Source organism: Parambassis ranga, chromosome 15 (genome assembly GCF_900634625.1).
Source record: "Parambassis ranga chromosome 15, fParRan2.1, whole genome shotgun sequence".
Classification (NCBI taxonomy): Eukaryota; Metazoa; Chordata; class Actinopteri; family Ambassidae; genus Parambassis; species Parambassis ranga.
This window is the reverse complement of record NC_041035.1, coordinates 5350741-5376772: the sequence shown is the minus strand read 5'-3', so window position 1 is coordinate 5376772 and position 26032 is coordinate 5350741. Positions and strand designations below refer to the sequence as shown.

The window sequence follows — 26032 nt, the reverse complement described above, 5'->3', positions numbered from 1 at the left end:
CAGAGACAAAAAACTGGCAAATCTCCCTCATGTCCACCTGATTGAGTTTCCCCGTCATCACTCACCTCAGCAGTAGAACTGGCCCGACATGATGGCCCTGCCTCTGGCTCACTCACAGTATCGACCTCAAATATAGATTGAGATGGAGAGATTGTGCTTTACTTTTCAATTAACAACCAATATAAGTGAGCTTTAATATATATATATATAGATCATCACTGAAATAACATCAACATATTTTGTTTGATCACAGTTCTCTTGAACACGTTAATGGCAGCTCCTGTTAATTAGAACAAAATAACATGTTTCCGGTGTCCGGGCTGGCATTTCACTATATGAGTATGAGTATACCAATCCCATACAAGTATATCACTTTTTCAGCACTTCAATACAGATCCAAAATAATCAAATCTCATTTGATACTTTTAAGAACACCTAAAGCACAATTTCAGAGCAGGGAGACCCGTTGCTTTTAATAACTCAAAGCAGACCAACCTGTGAAGTGACTTTTGACCTTAAACCAAAAGAATAAACCGCTGATGAACGTGCAACTGTTCAATGTTCAGTGTTCAAAGCAATGAAGCATTGTTTTGAACACTGATGTGAAGGATTGCTCTGAATTGCTGGAGAATCAGAGCAATTCAGAGCTTTGTATGCTTCAAAAAGTTGAAGTTGACCCAGAATGTCCTCTATGAGATGAACATTTTGATAGTTGAATGGCTGAAATCGGTCAATGTATGCTGAAGATACGCTGCACCAAAAAACGTACGGAAGAATAAAAAAGAAGAGGGTGAAGAACAATAGTTTGATTGCCTAGCAACAGCAATCAAACTAATTATACAAAGCCTCTATATCTGCTGCCTTCTCTCATTTTCAGAGACAAAAAACTGGCAAATCTCCCTCATGTCCACCTGATTGAGTTTCCCCGTCATCACTCACCTCGGCAGTAGAACTTCCTCCACTGGCCAGACATGATGGCCCTGCCTCTGGCTCACTCACAGTATCGACCTCAAATATAGATGGAGATGGAGAGATTGTGCTTTACTTTTCAATTAACAACCAATATAAGTGAGCTTTAATATATATATATAAATATCATCACTGAAATTACATCAGCATATTTTGTTTGATCACAGTTCTCTTGAACACGTTAATGACAGCTCCTGTAAATTAGAACAAAATAACATGTTTCCAGTGTCCGGGCTGGCATTTCACTATATGAGTATGAGTATATTGATCCCATAATAGTATATTACTTTTTCAGCACTTCAATACAGATCCAAAATAATCAAATCTCATTTGATACTTTTAAGAACACCTAAAGCACAATTTCAGAGCAGGGAGACCCGTTGCTTTTAATAACTCAAAGCAGACCAACCTGTGAAGTGACTTTTGACCTTAAACCAAAAGAATAAACCGCTGATGAACGTGCAAATGTGTGGTATGTTACGTTATGATATGCTGCGTTATATTACGATATACTGTGGTCAAAAACAACTGTGGCCACCCAGCTTCCTTCTCTCCTCCTAACACCTGTGCCGGTGAGCAAGTGCCGTTTTATAGATTCCACTTGTCACCACCTACACCCATGTGACGCAAGTATCCCTCATCACCATGACAACCAGACTATCAAAACGACAAACTACTCACTACTACTGTGCCGTCCTCGCAGTGGCGTAGGAAGCATTAAAAATGAGGGGGGACACCTTCTGTGGCTGGGTGGTGAAACAAAGGACATTAGTAATTATGAAATATAATTTAATAACTAGAAAAAGGCATTTCCTGAACAAAAGGCAAGTCTGATTGCTGCAGCTGAAGCATTGCTTTGATGCTGATGTGAAGGATTTTGCTTTGTATGCTTTGTATGCCTCTGTGTGTCAGACTGTGACCATGGTAACAGCAGAGGAGACCTCAAAAACCACTCCGACTTTGAGAGCCTGGCGTGCGGAAACGATTCGGAATTAGAAAATTCTGAATAGAAGTTTGATAGAGCAGCATCTAATGAACGTTTTAAGACTAAACTGGAGTCTGTAGCTTGAAATTTATAGGAGGAGATACATTTGGCAGATGACCCTCGTTGAAGGGCTCTCTCATAGACTCCCATGTTGAAAATGACACAGAAATTGCTTAATATTTTAAAAATTATAATTTTTTGAAAAAAACTTGAAGTTGTCCCGGAATGCCCTCTGTGGATGGCTGAAATCGGTCAATGTATGCTGAAGATACACTGTGCCAAAAAACTTATGGCAAATCTCCCTCATGTCCACCTGATTGAGTTTTCCCGTCATCACTCACCTCAGCAGTGCTTATATATATATATATATATATATATATATATATATATATATATATAAATATCATTACTGAAATAACATCAACATATTTTGTTTGAACACAGTTCTCATCATCTGAGTTTCAAAAAGTTGTTGGACCATGAACCAAACTCTGCTTAATGCAGATAATACAGAAACACTAAAAATACTAACTTACAAAAAATGCATGTCTTTTTTTTCATTTACTTATAAAACTACTTAATTCACAACAAACCTTGTCGATGTGTTTTGATGTTACCGCCCCCATCTTGACCAGCACTGACTCTTTGCGGTGTTTTACGCTCGTTCGAAGAAAGCCACTGGCTTTGATAGCTCCGTTACTATAGTAACGGTATTGTAGCGCTGTGATAACCAGGAAAACGTGGAGTGGATTTCAGCGATGAGGCTATTCTCTTATGAATCAAGAGATTCTGTTTATGCAACAGGTAGAATGTAGTTGGAATTTTTAAGAACTGACAAAGAACAGAAACCTACAAAACTTGGAGACATCCAATGGCCCCACTGACCCCTCGACGTCACAATAAAATTTAGTTCACCCAGGCAAATTCTATAAGCAGACTACGTAACTTTGAAATTCAATTTTACACAATAACTGTTGATTGAGATTCGTAAAAGGGGATTGTATAATAAAAATGTGCTTTTGTACAGTCAGCCTTGTCTTGTAAATGTGTCTTTTAGACAAATGTCCCCTCCCTCTTACCGTAGAGATGCTGCTATATTGTTGACATTTCTCTCCGTCAGCTGACTGACCACAAGTTAGCAGTCAAGCACAAACGACCCTTCGTCACAAGTCTATCCTGCCAACACTTCCGCTCAGCTGTCACAGATTTGTAACTAAGATGTTTGGAGCAAATTAGCCGCTCACGATGTAAGTTACTTTCTGACCCGCCATCATCTGACAGAGAGCCAAGCTAACGATACGGGAACCGTTAGCTAGCTAGCTAACTTACGGCTTCAGTTAGCCTGGCGAGCAGCAGCTAACAGCTACATTACCTGATGTAAAGGGAAGCTATGGAGGGGATTTTGTACAAATGGACGAATTACATGACTGGTAAGTCACCTGTGAGTCTGTCAAACAGCTGTTTCGACTAACTCTCTGACTGTTGATGTGTACCTCGCGACTTGGCCTGTCAAACTCTTCAGTCCAGAAAACAGAAGTCAGAAGAAGTTATCTTTGTCTGTATGAAACAGGCGTAATATGCAACCCTGTTCTATGATGTTATGACAAGTTTATATTTTTTTATTTGCCACTGGTTTGCAGAAAGCGTCTGTAAAAATGTGAAGAAAAATGATGTGTAAATGTGTCAACGTTAACACACAAAATAAGACTAAATATGTGCCTGTGCTAGTATTAAAAGGATAAATTTAAAATAAGCATATTATGTCAATCAAAATTTTACAAAGTTCGTGCTTCAGTGTTTTGTATTGTCCATGTTTATGTCTTTAGGCTGGCAGCCTCGCTGGTTTGTCCTAGAGAATGGAGTCATTTCTTATTATGACAGCGAGGATGACGTTGGCAAAGGAAGCAAAGGATCCATTAAGATGTCCGTGTGTGACATCAAAGGTTAGACCCCTTGCACCTCACAATTTCTCACTCCAGAAGGTAAACACTTCTAACATGTACTGCTCGTATTTTATACTTTAGTACATCCGACAGACCCAACACGTTTGGAACTGATCATCCCCGGAGAGCAACATTTCTATGTCCGAGCAGTGAACGCTGCAGAGAGACAGAGGTGGCTTGTGGCTTTAGGTTCATCAAAGGCTGGAACACTGGACAGTCACAAACACAAAGGTAACTCGTAACAAAGAAGCCATGATGGACTCTACTGAGACCAGCAGTCTAATGCCAAAGGCGTCAGTGTCTAGATTGATCATCATCATCTAGGCCGGATGATGTGATGTTCACAGTAGGGTGGAAAACATAGTTTTTCTCTTGTGTGTCAGGTCCAGACTGTCTGAAGACAAAGATGTCAGAACTTCGTCTGTACTGTGACCTCCTTGTCCAGCAGGTCCAAACCATCCAATCACAGCACACAGCTGACACAGAGGTTACACCCTCTTCAGAGGTAAGGCAGCTTCAGTGTTGTGTAGCTCAATTCAAAGTGTTCAACAATTCAAGCATAAAATAAACATGAACTTTTAAAGTTCATCATAGGATATACTCTTCTGTTTGTATGGTCTGGCCAAACGGATAGATACAAAAAAGACTGCACTAAAGGACAAGGATATTTCAAGAGATTCAGACAGAGAGATGTCTTTTTTGCATTGAGGGCCATCTCAGGGCTGTGATGAGACTGAAGGCCTTATTGAAATGTATCAAAGCAGTTTTCTTTTAACCCCAAAGCTATGATTTTTTTTAACTATTAAAGAGTTACTACTGCAGGGCGATACTGTCGTTTCAGTTTGTTTAAAAAACAGTCTGTAACACTTCTGACCCCTCTCGTCTCTCCAGGCCTCGCTCCTCAGTGCCACCTGTGCAACTTTCATCAGGACATTGGAGGAGTGTATGGCCCTGGCTAATCAGAGTTTGACCCCTGACCTCCGTCCCCCCGAAAGGGTAATTTTACCTCTTCAGCTAATTTAAGTTTAATAATACCAGGTTGATATCAGTAGCTGCATTACTGTCACTGAAGTAACTCAACCTTGTTTGTCTTGTCATGAAAGTCACAAAGAATTTAAAATTATATACACATATATAAAACAACTGATGCATTCAGGAAGCTGCAGAACTGCAAGATCCCTAAATGTCATCCTTTGTGATTTTTTTTTGTACAGATGAAGAGGTCAATCAGTCACCCTGGGACATACAGCTTTGACAGGTGAGTTAAAACACATCCTACCTATAGTCCGGTCTTCATGGAGTCCACAGTGCTTAAAGCAGAATCACACTGTTAGTTTTGTCTGAAAAAAAGAACCGAATAAGCAGGTGTTATGCAGTTTAATTTAATGTGCACCTGCTAGCTGTGACCTCTAGAAGGCAGCATTGCAGCGCCTCAAGCCTGACCCTGTTCTTAGTAGTCACTTGTATTGACAGTGTAACAGGTCTTAATTCTCCCTCCTAAAAACAGTAACTCTGTCAGTATGGAACAAGCTGAGCCACAGCTGAATGGCTCTCAGTGACAAGTGTTTCAGCACAAACACAGTCTGCTGAATTTAAAACATTTTAGGTTGTTAGAATTGGTTCTTAGAAACACAATCTCAGATGACCTTGAATAAGACCTGTATCAGAAGCAGCAGCAATACAGAGTCTGCTTTGAACCTGTGATTACATGGATGTTACAAAGCAGACATCTGTTGATCTGAAACAAAGGATGTTTTCTGTGAATACAGATGTTTATAATTCTGCACAGATGCCAACAGACGTTAAGAGAGTTTGTCGTTCCTTCTCTTTCTCAGATCAGGGGTACTGAAGGAGTATGTGAGTGGAGGGCAAAGGTCAACTCAGCGACGAAACCGGACGTGCTCAGACAGCTCTGTTTATGACTCTGAACGTGAGTTTTTTTTTTTACAGTGTACAGAACATGATTTGTTATTTGGTTGCTCCCTATACTGACACGTCTTACTGTTCCATTTTGAACCTGAATGGCCTGATTTCAGGAGACACACCTGTGAATGCTGACAGTTGTTGTGTTCCAGGTGTGCTGCCCAGTCTCAATGGTGACTCGTCCTCCATTCCTGAGGAGAGAGGAGGAGGCAGCGCAACTCCAAAGACCACGCCCACCGACACAGACACCGACCTGTCCATCTGAAGGCCAGACATCCATCCAAACACCCATGAACTCTGAAAAAGAGCGTCAGTCAGTATCAGTTTAGAAACTGAGGTAGTTCTTTTAGGAATGTCCTCCTCCTGCTTTTTTCTCTGGAGTCAGCCCATTGCCAAACACGAGCACTTCTGAGTCATCGATTCATTGTTTATTAAGGTTTTTGTTTTAACAGCATGGTACACACTGGAGAAAGACAACAGTGAAAACACATGATGCTTTAACCTGCTGGGACGAGATGACTCGCCGCCGTAGGACAGAAGACAGCTACCAGAGGTCCAGTTGATCTGGTGGACTTTTCCTCAGCTGATTGTATCAGCATCTCCCTGACTCAGTGTGAACATGATCAACTGTGAATCTCTGGACAGTTCGGACGCCAAGCCTGCTTTAAATGGACCTGAGAATGTACAGTTTGAAAACTTTTTTTCAGTGGCACTTTGACAGAACATCAAAATCCAGAGACTGTGACACAAAAGCTTCTATTTTCTGCCTTTTTAACAAGACCCCTGAGCTCTTTCTCCCCTTCGATTCCTGCCAAACATCTCCCATATCCTTCTTCTATGCCACAAGCCGTGCCTGTTTAAAGGTAAAAAAAAAAAGAACTCCGTCCTTCTTCCTGTCTACTTTGAGGCCTGATGGAGCAGCTGAGGATAAAACTAGACTGATGAATTTGTGTCCGTCACTGCACACACACACACACACACACACATTACAGAGGTAAAGCTAAAGTTTGCACAGATGTGTTTCCTTACCTTAACAGCTGCCACCTCCAGCTGCATGTGCCCAGTCAGAACAGTGATTAAAATGGAGGACGATTCCTAATTCGAGCTGCAGCTCTTTCCTCGTTTTCCACCTGCACTCCAAAGTCTGAGTGAGATTAAGTGAAGTTACTGATACTTTCAACGTGAATGTGGGCACAAGCTGCCATCTAATGTTTGTATGTCTTTAATGTTTTATTGTATTCTGTTGCCAAACATAACCTGTCAATACTACACCAGGTAAACACTGAAAACACTGAAAAAGGAAACTATTAAGACTTAAAGTAAGTCTTAAAAAGTATTTCAATTTATGACATTTCACTCACTGAAATCTGACAGTTCATAGCTTCTCCTTTACATTTTCCGGATGATCACTATGGATGTATGTACAGAGGACACCCTAAGAGCTCAAACAGTCCAAACTCTATTAGCCACATATTTGTATTATGTGTTGTAACTCCGAACTCTTAGTACCACAGTAAATAAAGACATTCATTAGTTGCATATTTAGACAGATGATGGTGTTTTATATTTGTTTGCATCTAGTTTTAGTTATTACTGCAGAGCTGCCAATACATAGTGAATGAAGTCATCATTGCCCATAGTGGCCACGAGATGAAGGTAGTGGATGACGGTATGTTTTGTGATTTCAATAGTTTCTAGCAATGACCTCAGTCACCTCTCAAGTAGTGTTCTGATCAGACGATGCGTTTTCTGTTAAACTGACATGACTCCTGTAGTGATGGCTTTAGCTTTGTTGCTACATTGCATATGTATTTATGACATTTTAGTATTGACTATAGTTTTTATCGGCCTGTGAAGCACCCACAGCTGTTCTTACATTTTGCATATTTTTTTTTATTTTCAGTAAAGTACAAATGCAACTGCACCAGTCATTTCCCCCAAATGTTTGTGAATGTGTTTTGCACTTTAAAGTTCTTTTTATTGTGTGTGTGTGTGCACTGAAAATGGATTTTGGTGATAAGGGTACTTTGTTGGATAACAGTGAATCTGCCGGTGTCTTTTTGAAGTGTGTTTTCAAGGTGCCTGCTTTCCATGATTTACTTACTAGCATAATGTGTTTTTGTCGTGAGTTTTTCTAAATACTGTGGGCTCATTCTGTTTTAAAATCAGAAACACGAGTTGGCTTCACGTCTGTCGCTGACCTGTGATGTTTAGTTATTTGCAGCGGCATGGTTGTTATGATCGTTACGTGGACGTCTCTAGTCCCTTTTCCAATCAGATTAAATGTGATTTACTCAATGAAAGGATTGAATACAATGAATCAAAGAACACAGCAGGGAGATCAGATCAGATATTCACCTTAAAGAAGAAACATTTGTTATAAAATGTCTCTCTAAATAAATGATCTTTGACTTTTTGCTGCCATTCTTTTTTACAAAACAAATGCCGATGTTTATTTATGCCATAATTTTCCCAGGATTCTTTGTTGCGATTACATTTAGCCTCCTCAAATTTGTCCTGCAAATAATCTGCATGTTGTGCGTGTGTGTGTGTAGATTAAACAAACATGTTAATTGGTGACTTTGTTTCCTTTTAGGCAGGCTAGGCTTGCTAATTGTCTGGTTGCAGTTTCATATGTTTAGCATATGGTTTCACTTGTGCTTATTACTGACTTGATTTTGTCTGGAGATTTTTTTTTCATTGTGGCCAAACCAGCAGTGATTTTCATGCCTTAAGTGTCTCTGCACAAAGTGACATGTGGTTGTATCAGATCAGATTTCATTGTCTGAATAAAAGTATATTTAAAGCGGAAGTGAGCTGACTTGTTTTTCATTGTATATTTACAAAAGGGGTTGACATGTTTCAATCAACAGAACTGATGAAAAGAAGGGGGAATTTCAGTCTTTAGTTCATTGGAATCAACTCAAGACGATCCTGTCATGTGTTTACAGAAGGTGTGTGAGTGTGTGTCGATCTGCGGCTTTTTTTTTTTTTCTGTGACCGTAATAACACACTCACCTGATGCTGACGGTCATTACATGAACAAACACGGGTGCGTGAAGCAGATGTCGACAGACACACGGCATCCTGAATGACAAACAGGAGAACGTAAGGGAATGGGTAAGTCAGGCTGAATGTTTCCTTCTCTGTTTGTGTCTGTCCTCTCTGATCTTTTATCTGTGGTCCTCTCATTTTTGTCTGGGTAGACCCATCTAGAGGACCTCAGTCTCACTCTGCAGAGCCCGCCAAGGACCAACATGCAGACAGCGCTCAACAAGCAAAGGTAGGTGTCACAAAGTGCGGGGGACAGAATATGTATGTGTATTCAGCTGCACTTTAAACAGACTGGAGATCCCTCACCTGAGTATTGTGTTAAAGCATGTAAGGGGCTTTTAGCTTGGCAATTCCAGCACAAAACTACAGAGGGAAGGTGGTTTCTATCTAAACTAAGTTCTAACAGATCTTGTACAGGATCTTGTACAAATCCAAACTTTGTTTCAGCTCTATGAACAATTCTACAATGCTGTCAGAGAATATTACTGTTCTCTGAAAGCCACAACTGCAATTAAAAGTACCCCTGACATCAACCTATCTGATGCTGTTTGAATAACATGCTTAAGTGAACTTCACTCACGGCTGCACCAGTTCATGATACCTGTAGGATCAAACAGCTGCTGTATCATCAGCTGGAGAGCATACTGTGAGAATCACAGCTCATAGCAGCTGTAGCTCCTGGGTTATAACTCAAGCTCTTCTCCGAACCACATGATGGGAAAATAAGATTAAAAAAAACAGATTTACTCTGTGACATTTTTCTGATGTGACACCACTTGTTGTTTTTTGGTATGTTTGTGGAACATCCTGAAAATCTGGAAAGATCTGTTCAGGGTACTAGCCGAGGACGGGAGACCGCACTAAACTGACAATACATCTCCTGCAGTGGGTTTCCCAGAAGTGTTCGTTTCCCTTAAAAACAGCCCTAAAAGAAGTGCAACCACTTAGTTCCTGCAAGGGCAGCAATTTAGTTTAGTTTTAGTTTGCCTGCACCTTTAGCTCTGGCTCCCAGCCTGATGCTGCAGACCCCCTTAAGGGGGCACTAGAAATCACCAACATTCTTTCCTCTTTATTATCCCTTTACATTAAGATTATATATCTACTTTCCCTACAGGGATTAATAAAGTTAATCTTAGTGTGTGCATGTGTGTGTTCAGACTACAGGAACTAACAGGCCGTTTTAGGGTGGTTTGCACAATTGTGCATGTTTCCACTGCTGGAACTTTCCTTAGAGGAACTGGTTCAGGGCGGAGTGTACTGTCCTCAGGCATTGAATCATATGTGAATAACAGTCTTTACCTCCCTCTGTGTCCAGTCCAGATTGGGCCCTGCATTCCAGAGTCTGTCTCGCTGCTCTGCCTGCTACAACCATAACAAAAACTCCAAGCGTCGGTGGGGGGGCGGCAGTGAGTCCAGCTCTTCAGCTGAAGACTCTGGACCTGATGTAGAGGTGGATTCAGAGGAAGAGTCTAGCTCCAGCTGCAGTTCTGTAGAGGATCTTGCAGCGGAGACATCTGAAACTGAGAGACAGTCAGCTGCACATGAAGACGCTGCCGAGCCTGAACCTGAAGGACAAGATGTCAATGGACGCCAGGAGACAAGAGAGACAGTTCAGAGCCAGGGTAATGAAAAACAGGCAAAAGGGACGACTCGCAGAGCCCCACTTGTCAAGTCTTACTCTTTGCCGGCCTCCTTTAATCCTCGCCTCGTCCCCGTCTCCCTCCTTCCCCGCCCTCCACGGGTTATCTCCACCCTTCACCTGCAGGTGGGTTCACAGATGCATGACAAGGACATCTTCTTCCCCATCCGCCAACGCCTGTCAGACAGAGCAGGAGGAGGCAGCCTCAAACTGCTGACAGGGTCACCATGGCAACATGGGTCACAACCAACATTAGACCAGCACCAGCTGCCTCACCAGTACCAACAACCACCAGCTCCACATTTCTTTCCTCAAGGTCAAAGGTTGCCACCTCCACACACACTTCCTTTGTTACACCCCCCGACACACCACACACCCCCGCGGGCCCCCGCACATCTGAATGCACTCACGCCTCAGCCTTGCTGGTGCTGTCACTGGATGCAGTTTCCTAACACACACTGGAGTCATTACAGCAGTACACAGCTCCCCAGATAATCACTTACAGTAAATAGTCCCGAAGTGTTGGAGCACTGCAGCCAAACCAACATGTGAAACTTCCAATAAAAAGGTGTGAACATAATGTGTTGACTAATGAAACGTTTCTGAATGTTTAAAGTGAATTATATTTTTAATACTATACTACAGTGCTAAATGCTAATATTAATAAGTTCGAGCTAAGGAGGTTTAATTAAACTTAAAGATTAAGTGGCACTAAAATATTAACTAAAGAATTGTGATCTATTATAGCACTATATTAATAAAATGTATTATGAACAATTATTTGTGTGTAACTCCGTTAAAAGTGATGAAAAGGTGGAATGTTTTTTTTAAACAGTACACACAGAACGAAGGGAACACTTAAAGAACACAATGTAACTAAAGTCAGTTACAATTCTGTGGAATCAGCCTGTCCAGTTAGGATCAACACTGATTGTGAATCAGTTTCAGCTGCTGTTGTTAAATGGAACAGACAACAGGTGGAAATGAGGCAGTGATCAAGACAGCCCTATAAAGCAGAGGTTCTGCAGGTGCTGACCACAGACCATCTCTCTGCTCTCATCCTTTCTGCCTGATGTTTGGTCACTTTTGCATTTTGTCAGTGCTCTCACCCCTAGAGGTAGCATGAGGCGGTGTCTACAACCCACACAAGCTGCTCAGGTAGTGCAGCTCATATAGGATGGCACATCAATGAGAGCTGTGGCAAGAAGGTTTGCTGTGTCTGTCAGCACAGTGTCCAGAGGAGATACCAGGAGACAGGCCAGTACACCAGGAGACCTGGAGGGGGCCGTAGGAGGGCAACAACCCAGCAGCAGGACTGCTACCTCCTCCTTTGGAGGAGGGCTGCACAGCCCTCCATGTGCTAGCCAGAGGTATCCTGACTGCTATCAGGTACCAGGATAAAATCCTCAGACCCATTGTGAGACCATATGCTGGTGCAGTGGGCCCTGGGTTCCTTCTGATGCCTGACAATGCAGTTCCTGCATGATGAAGGCATTGATGCTATGGACTGGTCTGCCCGTTCCCCAGACCTGAATCCAATCAAGCACATCTGGGACATCATGTCTCGTTCCATCCACCAACACCACGTTGCACCACAGACTGTCCAGGAGCTGACTGATGCTCTAATCCAGGTCTGGAAGGACTTGTCTGGAGGAACTACAGTTTAGCCTGTAATGTGATTTTCCACTTTCATTTTGAGTATGGTTCCAAATCCAGACCTATTTTGATTTGATCATTTTGTTTTTGATGTTATTTTGTCCTCAACGTATTGCACTGTGTATTCAATGTAACGACTGAAAATTTTCAACTGGAATATTTCATTCATTGAGATCTAGGAGGTGTTATTTTAGTGTTCCCTTTATTTTTTGAGCAGTGTATGTCCAGGAACATAGCCAGCCCAGTCCCTAGACTAAAGTACAGTCTACAGGGACTGACTCTTGAAGCCACCCTCTAGTGGCCATTCAAGGAACTGGAAGGTTTGTGCTGGCTCTATTTGTTTCTACTATTAGGACAGATACTCTCAAAAATTAGATTGGACAAGCTATCGTTGCATCTATTACGAGCTACCTTCAACAAATCGCCGCAAAGGAGGGAGAGCTAATAACTAGCAGTTAGCATGTTGGTCAACAATGATTACAGGAAAATATATGCCTAAAAAGCCAAGGATGACTCTTCCTTGTCATCATAATGTTTGTATCAACTGAGGTATTTTAGTGTGGACAGACGTCCTTTATGTGTCACATTATTGTTATTAAGGATTTTGCTGCTAAACTGTGAGAACGCACTGCCCAGAATTTCATATCATACCCTGCACGGAGGAAGTCAACCATTACAAGTAAAATGCAGGTGCTTGTCTTTCAGCAGACAATGAAGCGGTCTTTTCTGTCTCACCTTCACAGAGCAGAGATGGACACTTTCCAACTGTATGAATAAAAAAACACACCAACAACAAGAGGCTCTTTGTGTGATGTGTGGTTTGTTCCACCTACAGTAGCCAGTAAGTCTCTCCAGATGTCCTCACTGAGACAAAGTGTTTCCACTACCAATGCCAGCACACACACACACAAACACACACACTGATGTCATTGATGGTGAAGGATGCGTGTTTGTGAACTGGGGGTAAAAAAAATGGAAATTGACCAAACAGACACAGAGAGACAGGAGGAGGACGGAGTACGAGAGGAGGTGAAGAGGAGGACTTTTCTTCACTTGTCCTTTTACTCTTGTAGCTTTTGTTTGCACATTGTCAACGAATGTCTGAATATCTGGGATTATATACTGAATAGACACCCACTGGTTTAGACACAGGATCAAAATCTGTGATATAATCTGGGAATAAATCTTAAAAAGGGGAGGGTACATGCATGGTAAACATGGATCCTTTGTTTTCAGCATATTGTCGTCATTTGCCAGCTTTCTTTATTATTGAGTTTAAATATCATGGCTTCTTGAAATGATCTATTAAGTCAGCCTATTAAGTGGTGCACATATTAACCCTTTCCACTCCAAGCCTTTTTTATAGGCAAAAATATATCTGCTTCCACGTCAGTACACACACACACACACATATATTCTTATATATGATCCCAGAGAGGCCCTGAAAGACGTTTGGAAATACTGATGTACATGCTAGCTTAAAGCTGTGCCTTCCTTTATGAGCGCTGACATCACCTCCTCTTTACCTTCTCTGGGAATTTTTGTCTTTTATCAGCGCTTATACTCAAAACTTATAGACTTTAGATTTATTGGATGGAATTTAGACTAATGAAAAAAATCAAATAATATAAGCTTTATATATATATATATATATATATATATATATATATATATATATATATATATATATATATATATATATGTATATAAGCCATAACTTTATTTCTGGCAGTGTAGACAAGGTTTTTGAAACAGCTTAGACTTTAGGTCGGGAAATATCATTTACACAAAACTTAATAGTTACCTGAATAAGTAGACATGTCAGTTTGAAATGGTGAAAACAGTTGGTGGTTCATTTTTTCCTACAGTACACCCAGAAAGTCCTCTGGAAATGTTACCCTAACTTCCAGAATGAGCCAAGAATGTTTTGTCCTAATCTTCATGGTCCACAGACAATTTATACTAAAGTGACCATGTTGCACTATCACCAGGTTGACGTGACTTTAATAATAATAATAATAATTAATAATAATTGAAACCTTTATTAGTCCCACAATGGGGAAATTGCTTAAGGCAGCCCAGCAAAGAGCACCATACACCAGTGAGTACACTGGAGGCTATGCAGGTAAAGTGTCTTGCCCAAGACCACCAACCTTCCGGTTATGGGACAACCCTGCTATACCACTGCGCCACTGCTGCCCGCAAAAACTTGGTTAGAGATGCCACGAAGTAGGTGGCAATGCCTTAACCGTATATGTGTTGCAGGCCACAGGGGCCAATTCCATTATTGTCAAGGGGAGTGCTAACCTTCTCTCCTTTCATACAAAGTGATCATTCATAATATAATAATCATTCATTAATGTGGACAAGGGTGGGCAGCTCTTCATCAACCATACGCATAGTATAAACAGCATAGAACAGGACAATTTAATATTTCCAATCATTTCCTGTCTGTGTCACATGACAGGAACCACCCCACCCCTTTCTAGTGACTACATCTATGCTGAAGATGAGAATTCTGTATTAGTTTATCTTATGATCTTATACACAGTGTAGAGATCTACAGAAGACAGGGTGTGTGTGTACCTTCTCGTACCATCAGTCACTTCTTTGTTTCAGCACGGCCTCACAGCTGCTGACTCCTGTTTCTAATTTGAGAAGACGTTACATATTGCAGCCCCTTGTTGTTGGCCTTTTCCATCATAAGATCAATACCACACTCTTATAACTGTCCAGGTCCTTGCATAACAGACCTCAAATAGCATTGATCCGGAGCTAAATGTAGCTGCTAGCAGTGAAGACAGAGCTGTGACTGTGAATTTTCAACAGACGAGGAAAAAGATAGTTCATTTTTGCTGTGTGCCAACTTAATTTACAAAAAGCCAGAGGCATGCAAACTAATATTTACACATCTGAGCAAATCTCCCAGGTGTTCCCTTTATTATGACACCAAAAGTATTCAAATACACCCTGTGGTTGCTGAGTTGCTGTGTTCAGTTTGGGCAAGCTGAGGCCTTAAAAACAGGCTGTGGGGTTGGAAGGGTTAAGCAGCTATAAAGACGAGGGATCAGACTGAACACATCGCAGAGAACATGACAATATTTGCACTAAAAATATGTTTCGGTTCTGTGTCCAGATGCTGCTTCATAAAATGCTGCAGTGACTTTGCTGCTCTCACTCTAAGCCTGTCAATTAGTGATAATGGACCCCATAGGCCAAGGGAAGACCACTCCCTCCCTCGCTGCGCCCTCCCTCCTCGACACACACACACTTTCTCTCTTTCTGTCCGCCGTTCCCTCTATCTCTCAGTCAGTAATAATGGAGCCCAGCAGTCCAAAGAAGATCCAGTTTGCTGTACCTCCACTGCAGGGACAGCTTGACCCACAGGCCGCCGAACATGTGAGTGTCCCTGACACATATGTGTGTGTTTGTATTTGTGTGTGTGAGGGCTGAATGAGACTTCTATGTTGTGAGGCTTATCTGGAATTTTCTGTGTGTGGGTGCAGAGCAGCATGTGTGCAGAAGTCGGTATTATGAAAGCCGCCGTTTGTGTGTCAGGGTGAGAGTGTGTGTGTGTGTGTGTGTAAACAGTTGTGTGTGTGTGTATTTTTTTACACGAAGAGTAAAAAACATGAAGAGTTTAAATGAGTAGTGTGTTTGTGAAAAGATAACACAAAAACTACTTCGCAGCAAGGAAATGGGATCATTTGTCATCTAGACAGATTTACTGCTGACTTCCTGAGTCACTTTTATCACTAGTAAGCATAAACATTTCACTCATTTGTATTTTGAGTAGCTGATAACGGACATTCAGGAAGTTTAGAGCTAAAAGATGAATGTCATAAATCTTGATTAAATATAAAATAGAACAGTGAAAATGTCTTCAAATCGGTTGTGCATAAAGGTCTTGGCCTTCTTAGGTGAATTTTTTTATTTCATGGCTAATTTCAAGGGTCATCAGAGGGTTCCTCTGAGAAGTTTGAAGCTGAAATCAGGTGTCTGTATCACTGATCACTATATGCTGACACGCACTTTCCTCTTTCCTCAAAGTTTCACTGCAGTTTATTTCCCTTTAAAAAGTATATTTTACAGGTGCTTTAGTTGTGTTTTTTATTGGGGATCATGAAGTTTGGCCCTGTAGCTCTACGAATGTTTGTAAAAGAAACTGCTCACTGTGGACAGTGACTCCATCAGCTGGCCCTGCACAGTATCAGCCACTGCTACAGTAGAGACTGGGATTTGTTAGTAAAAGCTGTGGAAACAGTTTTGCATGGGAGGAGGGGAGGTTTTGTTTATTTACATGTACTACTTTCAAGTGAATTTCTCAGTAAGTTCCAGGAATTCATTGTTCTAGATGAAAGGCATTCATAGAAAACACCTCTAACTAACCTTTCCTGGATGTGTAACCGTTGAGGGGGGCAGAGAAGCTCAACAGAGAGTAACCAGTGTTGTAACATCCCTTTAACTGCTCCTGAACTCCAGCTGCAGTAAGAAGACACAGAGGCTTCTCTTTTTCAGAAACGGCTGCTCCTGCTGACGTCTTTATGAACCGTTTAGTAGATGGAGGCCAGAAGCTGTTCATTTCTCAGGAAGCTGGTAATGAACAGTGACAGATTAGGGCCCCTCAGCCATTGGAGGTTTTTTTTTTAAGATTTTAGTTGTGGTTTTATGAGATTAGTAGAGAGATCTTGGTCCCTTCTCCTCCTGAAGTTCGTGCAGTGTGCATACATAAGCCTAATTTGGTCTTGACATATATTAATGTTGCTGTTATGATTGTATTAAGAAGTAAAAAGAAAGTGTCCTATTTTGAAAGAATAAGGAAAATGATGCTTCAGAACAGAAGATGTGGGAGAGTTGTCAAGCCTCTAGGAGGAAAAGGCACATAAACCATTTAGTTTACACACACGCAGGTTTGATTCATTGCTAGCTGAGAAGTAGAACAATTCATTTTGTTGTGTCGAGACTGAAGGAAGTCTGAGCCTGTCAGCCTTCATTTGTCAAAACATTACAACAATCAAAACAATGTGTGTGTTTTTACCTCAGATCCGACGCAGAAGACCGACTCCTGCCACTCTGCAGATCTACAGACAACCTGGGACAGGTGGGAAGGAAAAACAGGGAGTGAGTGTGTGTGCAGAGAGAGAGAGAGAGAGACTAAGAGCACTGAGAAGCAGCAGCTATAATGGAACCTTTATTAGATTACTTTTGGTAAGTGATCTGAGTGTTCAGCCCGGACTGATGGATGACTACAGAGTGTGTGTGTATGCGCGCTCTAAGCTCTTATAAATCCTTCTACATGGGAACTGACTGATTGAATAATCGGCCTGATTCCATTCTGCGAGCTGGGCTCGGAGCGCCTGCTTCCAGCACAGCTGTATTGAGCTCTGCGGGCGCCTGGCGTGTTTTCATGCAGCCATTTTGTCTTGTTTCTTTCATCTCAACAAATTGTTGGTAACAATCACAACGGTGGGGCATGACACAACTCCAACGTCTTTAACTTCAAGTCTTACTCTTAAATCAAATCATAGAATATGTAATAATCCCAGAATCATTGCTGACAGAATAAGAACCAGCAATCAGCTGTGAAAACAGGAAGTGACCTGTTGCACAGCTTGAAACAAAAACAAACCAGGGCACATCTAATGTCTGGGTGGATTTTACATTTAGGTTGCATTATATAAATATTCTGCATTTGTTTTGCAAATATTAAAAGGAACCAACAATGGATTTATCTACAGACACCGTGTATCCTATAGTATATCATACAGTAGTGCGATAAATCTACAGTGTCATCAATGGGCCACATTGTTGTTCTGAATCACATGTTTCTTCATTACCACGACAACACATACGCAGACACACTATAGGTCATACAGACTGAGTATTGAGAGAAACAGCTAAAAATATAAAAATGCATTACTTTTGTAGGATGACTACAGACACAAAAACCCCCATGAAATGCAGAAAGAGATGCCACACCACCAAAAACAGACATTAAATGACCACAAAGTCACAAAATAGATGACAAGCAATTGCAAAAATACACAAAAAAGCAACAATGGAATGCAGAAAAGATGCAACATTAGCAGCGAGAATCACAAAAGTGATGCAATACGGACACAAAAAGCCCACTGCTAACCAGAAACACACACGCACACAAATGCAAAGAGATATAAGGACAACAATGAGATTAAAGAAAAACTGTACTGTTAACCCATGAAGGAGCAACACACTGTAACAGAGCTGCACATGGAGTTTATCTAAAAGCTGACCGACTGTGAAACAGTCACAGAGCACCTCCGGGCCATGGAGGAAACCAGCCTATTAAGACCCACAACAGGACCAGTGTGGTGTAACAGCAGACCCACTGACACAGCTCTGCACTCTGAAAACATGCTGAGAAACACTGAGAAGCTGGAAATGGAACAACTCATATGTGACCAATCGGATAAATCACTAACTGCTGCCATCTCATCTCTCCTGCAGATCTCGGAGATCAACACAACGCCAGCGGGGAGTCACAGGTTTGTATAAATACATGTAAACGCACACAGATGCAGGGAGAAGTGAAACACAAAAGGAAAAAGAGCAGCACCTCTGACGTACCTCAGAAAGTGTAGCAGTGGATTTTAATATGATTGTTTATCTGGTGGCCTCCTGTGGTCGTATGAATACAGTGGAAGACAAAGATGTTGTTTGAATCAGGACTTGGCTCCACAGGAAAAATAAGCAAAGCTGCAAAGGGTGCTGCATACAGACCCCGTGTGACTCAATATATCCCAAGATTCATTGAACACCAATGAATGTTTGATTTATTTCTGTGGACATCACAGCAGATTTGAGAACTTTAATGCCTGAAAGTAGGCATCAGCTGCAGCTGCCAGGGTTGCTAGGCAACAGGGCTGACATCAACTTCAGCAAGATATAAGCTACAGGTAGCCAAACATTCTAGAAACCTTCCACACCTCAATAAACCACATCCTTTGAGGGATCCTTGATGTTAAAATCAACCTGTAGTCAGTAGGGGTTAAATTTCCAATGGCTTATTCTCTCTCCTATTGGATATTTATTATTAAAGCTTACACCCATAGTTTTTACATTACATACATACGTACATTGGCACATTAGAACAATCACTCCCAACATCTTGTTCTTTTGTTGCGCAGGCTTCAGACACCTCTCAGAGAAAGCAGAGCACCTACGCCCCACCCACTATGAAAGGTAAACACAGGACAGCTTTCAGCTTCATCTGCATTGATGTTTGCACAATGTCTATAAACTGTTATAAAAGATACTCTGTGCATGAAAAGCAGAAGAAATCCATGTCCCCTAGAGGAGGGTACTAAGAGGAGGATTTACTTGGTGCACCTCACGTAACTCTGCAATCTATCCAGCATGTGTGTTTGTTTTTTGTTTTTGTTATACTCGTGCTTCATAGATGAATCTAAAACTAGTGACATGGTGACGAAACAACAGACAACATGCATCTAAACTGCACGGTGAATGTTGTACATGTGAAATGTCGCTGAAGGAGAAGAGACCGTCCGTTGTATCCATCTCCTGAAAATCACTGAATGAGGGCCTTTCACATCACAGAGCTCTTAATTCTGGATCATTAAAGACAGACTTGTCCTTTGTCCTTAAATAAAGCGGCCATCTTTAAAGATTATTTATGGCATTTTTTTTCTTTTTTTAAATAAGCTTCAAATCAAATCAGTGTGTTTAAATAAGCAGGGACCCCTCAGCTTTTTAATCAGGCAGAGATGTGCTGGTGTCACAGAGGCAGCTGTGTACACAGCTCCTCTCCTAAGTTTCATGCTGTCTGTATGTTTTGCCTTTATGATGGATGTCCTGTTGCTTTACGGCTGTTTATCATGCTTTCTATCATCTGAAGCCATTTCTGCTGCCTCCTTTGTTTCTGTGTTCTTTAGTCTGAGTTCTTGGTCTTGCTTGTTGTTTGGCCTCTGGTCTTGTTTTCTGGAGTCAGATTTGTGGATCCAGCTGGCAGGGTGAATGGGGTCGGGGAGGGGGGTGAGTTCATGTGTCCTCCTATTCACAGCCTACGGTCATGTCAGGTTCAAAGGTCTGGACCATTTTATTTAATTATTCTATTAGGAAAGAAGAATGTAAACTCAAATCTCCAGGCAGCACAGACTGAAAGCACTGAGGGGTAGATCATTGCTTTGTCTGAGTCCATAGCATATATATATATATATATATATATATATATATATATATATATATATATATATATATATATATATATATATATATATATATATATATATATATATATATATATATATATATATATATATATATATATATATATATATATAAGCACTCTGCGTACACTATAATGTAGTTATATGTATTGTTTATGATGATAAACAGAACTCACCCTGGTGTTTAATCATAACACTGCCTTTTGGTTGAGTCTAACTCATCATTTCTAGAAAATGTGAAGGAAATTAAATTACTTTACCGACTTCACCAGCCAAGAGTACCTGTGTGATGGCCTTCATCACTACAAGGGGTGTGTTGTTGTTTTCCACTCGTCATCATACTGAGAGCTGAATAATTTATAACTGTGACAGGGCTTCTCTCAGGAAAGTAGAGACCGGAGGAGGAAGCAGCTGCTGCAGGAGAGTGTAGAGGCTAGCAAAGCTAAGCTAAGTATGTTGTAGACCTGAGCTGAAGTGTGTGTGTGTGTGTGTGTGTTAATGTAGGAAAAGGTGACTGTTGAGAGGAAATACATGAAGAGAAAACACTGCATGTATGAGTGTGTGCAGAGAGAGAGAGAGCGGCCCTGACTCCATTCTGGGAAGTGGAAACCGTAAAAGCTTTTTTTATTGATCCCTGCTGAGTGTGTGTGTTCCCTAAGAGCCTTCTGTGTAACTGCCTATACATCACACACACACACTGTGTGTGTGTGTTCTGCAGGATCAGAAAAATATGTTTTGTTTATGAATCTGTAGGGATTTTATTCTCACCCTGTATTTTATGATCGGCTGCATGTTGAGGTTACTAAATGTTTTTATTGAGATTTATGAGGTCTTTAACGTCATATTTAATCAGGCTTTATGTAAATATTTAACCTAGGCTGGCTCATGACGCAGGACGTCTACAGATCAAACACAAGAACAAAATTTAACCTCCAACATTTACATTGTTAACAGAGCCCAGGCTCTTCTTGTTTGCATCCATTTAACAGTCGGGCGGCGCTTCTCTCTGATGATTGGGGATATTTAACCTTCTTGACTGCTCAACGTCCACAAGTGAGACAAATGCGTCTGACGCCTCATTCTGAAGCTGTCTGGATTTTTGTAGTTTAAAGAAAATGTCGGGGAATTGTTTTGCTTCATATTTTAGTTTTTACTTTAAGTTTCCTCTTTGCGATGTGTAGTTCATGTGTCTCCCCACTAGAGGTGCTCTTCTTCTCCTCAGAGCTTCAGCTGGGGGTGGAGCAACAACTTCTGGGGGCGGGGCTCTGTGACACAGACAGCCAACTTAGCCCGATCACAGCACAGCTCTATGCCGCCGCTACCCTGTGGGCCAACCATAACGGGCCAGAGGAGACCAATGGGAATGAGGCGGGTCTGCCGTTAGCCAATCAGGAGAGAGGAGTGGCAGAGAGCAACAGTTCAGGGGGTAAACAGTTTTTCAGATGGACACAAAGCACAGTCTGGTCAGCAGTGGACTACAAAAAGGCTTTTAGTGAATTAAGATCACACCTACCATGATACACGGAGAGGCTCGGATCCTTCTAGATGTTACTCTAAAAAAAAGAAAAAAAAAGTTAGATCAGATTAAATCGAAAGAATCAGCTAATGATTTAACTCAATTTAAATATTTGTTTGTAAATATTTACTATTTATTTTAATTACAATTTAGCAGAAGAAGCTTTAATCATTTAATAGTTGACAAATAGCTAAAAAATATTGAAGAGTTAAAAGTTATGAAATTATAACTAATTTTAATCTCAGTATTTTGAACTTTGACTCTAAATTTTAATCTTAAAGTCAGAATTCTGAGAACAGAACAGCTAATCCTCTTCCATACATAAAGGTTATTCCATGACTACAAGAAATGACTATTTCTTCCTCTACTTTTTTACTGATAAAAGTTCTGATTTATTATTTGCCTTAAGTGAAAAGTTACATTTAAGTTTTTAGATCAAAACTGGATTAAATCAGATATATTTAAGCCATTCGGTGTACAGCTAAATAAGAGATTACAATTCTGTTGCTTGCATTTCTCTTATCAACCTCTGCAGGCAGCTGCTTTCAGCCACAAAAAGCACTGATAAAGCCACCTAGAAACAGAGTCAAGGGGAATCTGAAGCTGTAGCAGCTTACAGATATGATCTAAGGAGGCATTTATTTGCCATCGACCATTGTAACTTATTTTTCTAATCTGAAGCTCTGATAAGTGTTAAATAAACACTGACAGACACATTAATTCTTCCCTTCGTGTTTACATTTCCATGGTAACAGTCTGTGTTGTGTGTGTACATTTCTTCAGAAAACACTAACAGCACTAACACCTGATCTCTCCCTCTCTTGTCTTTCCTCCTCTTGTGGCTTTGCATGATGTTTTTCCCTCCTCTTCCTCCTCCTCCTCCTCCTCCTCCTCTCTCTCCTTCTCAGATTTGTCATGCAACCACAAAAAGGAAGCGTCCAGTCCTGACTCCGTCTCCCGATAGCCATCTCTTTATCTTCCTCACTTTCATCTCAATAATCAACTTTTCACTTTTTCTCATTTCTCACCACCTGATCCCACTAACCCGGCGCTTCAAGCCTTCGCTGTCTGTTTTCATTCGGCTCGTCCTCATGCAAACACTTGAACATATAGAGACTGATTTAGAGTAAATATAGCAGGAATTTAAAAACTGTGGCTGTGAATAAAGATGTATTATAATCAAACATCTGCAGAATCTGTGAGTGCTTTTGTCTTTTTCTAAACTCTAAACTTTCAATCACCTTCGTTCAAAGCTAAGAAAGGACGCGTCTAATAGTACTTTTCACAACCTTGACGTTATGTTTTTGCCATTCTGACGTAGATCTGCTGCTGTGTTGTGGATCATTGTCGTGTTGTGACCGAGCTTTAACTGTTGGACACATTCGCCTCTAGAATATTCTGATACTCTGAGATCATGGTCAATAAGAACAAGGTGGCTGCAACACTAGCCCGAATCATCAGCCCTGCACCACCGTGCCTGACAGTGGAAATGCTGTATTTGGTTAGAACATTAGGACCAAACAGCTCCACTGTGGTCTCCTCTGTCCATAGGACATTGTTCCACAAGTGTTGTTCTTTGTTCAGATGCAGTTTAGTGAACCCCGGTCGTGCTACAAACTGTACGTCTTCTTCTAATTGTGCTGTCACATTAACGTTGAGCATGCTCAGTGAGGCCTGTAGGCTCCGACATGCAGCTCTCTGACCTTGAGGTGAATTAGCTGGGACGTCCACTCCTGTGCAGATTGGCAGCTGCCTTGAATGTTGTCCACTTGTGAATAATCTTTCTCACTGTAGAACACTGAACTCCAAATAGTGTCAAATGGCTTTATAGGTCATTCCAACAGTCGCTTCTCTATCACCACTGTTTATGCTAAAACACACCTAAATGAGAAGTAGCTTATATAGAGGTCTGCACACCTGCTGATGATCGATTCATCAAGGACTGATCATCAGCAGCACCTGCTGCAGCGCACACAATTAAATCCTATGGAAGTTGTAAAAGTTGCACTGTTCGGTATTGGTCACATGTTTTTTTTTTCATTTTCTAATTGGTCTCATTTTTGCCAAATAAATAATGGCACAATGAAAAAAAGTGATATGTTGTTGTTCATCTAAAGTTGTATTTGCCTAATAGATTTTGCTGACTGTATAGCTTATAAACACAGGCTGTCCACAGCTGTCATTACTTTCTAATTCATAAAACAAAGCACCTTTAACACTCTTATGTTGATGATGATATGTTACAGTCATTCCTAGTAAAACAAAAAAATGAATATTTCTTCCCCCTTCTTTAAAAAGTGACATACAAACCCACCGGGGACCGAACAGCACACTGGGACGACCATTAAAAGATTAAAACATTAAAGAGTATCCGGGCGACCCTTCTGTTTGGAGATCAACAGCTGCATGTCACAGCTGGGTGTGTGTGAAGGTGCTTTATGCGACAGGGGGGTTTAAACCACATGGTCCTGAGAGGCCCAGGCAGGACGTGGGCTCGCTCCATCCATCATACCTGCACTTCCTGATGAAGATTAAGTTGATCACACATATTTTAAATAGCTGTTTAATTGTTTTGGTTGATGTTATCTGCTTGGGAATAACTTTGTAAAGCTGTTTAGAAAAGTCTAGGAAGAAAGAGCATTAATATTTATGCAATGATAAAGGTCATTATAGCCACGAGGTCAACAAGGAACAAACTAAATGTTAAGTACCAGCAGTGTGCAGCCAAATATTTGTTCGATGGGCTCAGTTACCTCCTTCATAAACAGAGCATTGACTGTTTTATCATCATGTTTACCTCAGACATAATGTGTTTGATATGCTTATAACAACATGTAGAGGGTTCCTCTCAGGTAAGTGTGACAATTAAATAATAAAAGAAAAATCATTTACTTACCGTTTGAGTCATGACTGTGTCTGTTTGTGTAGGTAAGCTGGAAAGTGCTGTGCCTGAGGAGGAAGAGGAAGAGGAGCCCAACGCTCAGGCCGACTGATGCAGCAGACACGTCTCAGCACACAAGCGGCAAGCAAAGATAATCTGTGTCATTTTGGACAGACAGATGGACTCAGGTGTCAGGACATTGATCAGAGGGAGAGTTTCACCTCTGAGCAGCGTTTTAGTTTTAATCAGTGGCAAAAAAAATATAAATCACTTTTCATGATCAGGACTGGAAATCATCCACCCAAACACTGGACCATCACTGACGTCCCTTTACCTGCCTGAGTGAAACTCACGAGCAGCAACATTATCACAACTGCTAACCTCAAACATCTGAACAATTTTTTTAGCAAAAGAAATACATAAATAAAACCAAGCAAAAAACATGGCCTTATATTTGTTTGTCATGTAAAGTGTACACACAGAATACATATTAAAACTACATAGGTTCACTTCTGTGCTTGCTTCAGTATCTTAATCTCTTCTATAACATGCTAAAGTATTGTTTTCTATGTTCACTGTGTAATCAGGACTTTGCAAGTGGCTGATGAACAGGTTTCGACTGATTTTTCAACAAACTGGACTTTGTGAGAAATTTATTTCAATGTGCTGTCACTGAAATAACTGTAAAGGCTTTTAATCTGTATGTGTTGTTTGTCAATATCTGCAACAGCAATAAAGCCTCAGCTCTGCCTTTATGATACAGTACATTTTTCAAAACACTGATCTTTATCTTCAGTCTGCTTTCATAGAGTGCCCCCTGGTGGCCATTATATGACACACAAAATTCATCCATTAACCTGCTACTGTAAAGCAGCCTGAAGCTGATACACACTCAGCATTAAGGTGTCATCTGTTTCTACATCACAGCTGTGTTAATACTCACCTGTTGTTTTTATCTCTTCTCACAGCTGCACAAACCACCGCCACACACTCACAGCTCAGGTCTGACACAGCCCTAAAGTTTATTTTATTCATGTCATTTAAGTTACACGGTGGAATCAGAGACACAAAAGAAGAGATTAGAACAGCAATCATTCCACAACAAATGGCAGAATGTGTCCACGGATCTGTCCGCACATGCTCACGATGCATACTACCGACCGACCGCACTCACAGACGTCTGATCTACTTTAAAGTGTGGAGTTCCTGCTACAAAATATATGCATATTATATGTCTTCAG

General features: G+C 41.0%; 3 protein-coding genes and 1 non-coding gene across 6 annotated transcripts; 3 read left to right on the top strand and 1 right to left on the bottom strand.

Annotated features, from left to right (window-relative positions):
- The first annotated feature begins 3071 nt into the window (after nt 1–3071).
- Nucleotides 3072–8620, top strand: plekha3 (pleckstrin homology domain containing, family A (phosphoinositide binding specific) member 3). The gene is made up of 8 exons (XM_028424231.1): nt 3072–3384; nt 3781–3897; nt 3979–4128; nt 4281–4402; nt 4789–4893; nt 5112–5155; nt 5733–5827; nt 5973–8620. The coding sequence occupies exons 1-8, from the start codon at nt 3345–3347 to the stop codon at nt 6083–6085; spliced, it is 786 nt and encodes a 261-aa protein (XP_028280032.1). The 5' UTR covers nt 3072–3344; the 3' UTR covers nt 6086–8620.
- A 268-nt stretch (nt 8621–8888) lies between these two features.
- LOC114447629 (uncharacterized) lies at nt 8889–14658 on the top strand. Its single transcript, XM_028424017.1, has 4 exons — nt 8889–8940; nt 9027–9103; nt 10190–10692; nt 14637–14658. The coding sequence occupies exons 1-4, from the start codon at nt 8937–8939 to the stop codon at nt 14656–14658; spliced, it is 606 nt and encodes a 201-aa protein (XP_028279818.1). The 5' UTR covers nt 8889–8936.
- LOC114447841 (U6atac minor spliceosomal RNA) lies at nt 14371–14498 on the bottom strand. Its single transcript, XR_003671867.1, has one exon. It is a non-coding gene; the product is annotated as a U6atac minor spliceosomal RNA (small nuclear RNA).
- A 769-nt stretch (nt 14659–15427) lies between the features above and the next one.
- ppp1r1c (protein phosphatase 1, regulatory (inhibitor) subunit 1C) lies at nt 15428–25546 on the top strand. Of its 3 annotated transcripts, XM_028424223.1 has the most exons (6): nt 15428–15568; nt 17213–17270; nt 18656–18693; nt 19336–19390; nt 21617–21820; nt 22819–23872. In XM_028424223.1, exons 1-6 carry the CDS (start codon nt 15488–15490, stop codon nt 22872–22874), a joined length of 492 nt encoding a protein of 163 aa, XP_028280024.1. In that variant the 5' UTR covers nt 15428–15487; the 3' UTR covers nt 22875–23872. The 3 variants fall into 3 exon arrangements, with proteins under 3 accessions (XP_028280024.1, XP_028280025.1, XP_028280022.1); XM_028424224.1 differs by lacking the exons at nt 21617–21820; nt 22819–23872 and adding an exon at nt 24839–25546; XM_028424221.1 differs by having other exon boundaries at nt 21617–24824.
- Nucleotides 25547–26032: the final 486 nt, after the last annotated feature.

Excerpts from the sequence above, each read along its gene's own strand:
- plekha3 (XM_028424231.1), top strand. The coding sequence starts at position 3,345 with ATGGAGGGGATTTTGTACAAATGGACGAATTACATGACTG. Across the intron at positions 3,385-3,780 it reads ATGGACGAATTACATGACTG|GCTGGCAGCCTCGCTGGTTT; the intron begins GTAAGTCACCTG and ends TTATGTCTTTAG. Across the intron at positions 4,894-5,111 it reads ACCTCCGTCCCCCCGAAAGG|ATGAAGAGGTCAATCAGTCA; the intron begins GTAATTTTACCT and ends TTTTTTGTACAG.
- LOC114447629 (XM_028424017.1), top strand. Across the intron at positions 9,104-10,189 it reads ACAGCGCTCAACAAGCAAAG|TCCAGATTGGGCCCTGCATT; the intron begins GTAGGTGTCACA and ends CTCTGTGTCCAG. Across the intron at positions 10,693-14,636 it reads TTCCCCATCCGCCAACGCCT|GAACCACCCCACCCCTTTCT; the intron begins GTCAGACAGAGC and ends GTCACATGACAG.
- ppp1r1c (XM_028424221.1), top strand. The coding sequence starts at position 15,488 with ATGGAGCCCAGCAGTCCAAAGAAGATCCAGTTTGCTGTACCTCCACTG. Across the intron at positions 15,569-17,212 it reads ACCCACAGGCCGCCGAACAT|ATCCGACGCAGAAGACCGAC; the intron begins GTGAGTGTCCCT and ends TTTTTACCTCAG. Across the intron at positions 19,391-21,616 it reads CGCCCCACCCACTATGAAAG|AGCTTCAGCTGGGGGTGGAG; the intron begins GTAAACACAGGA and ends TCTTCTCCTCAG.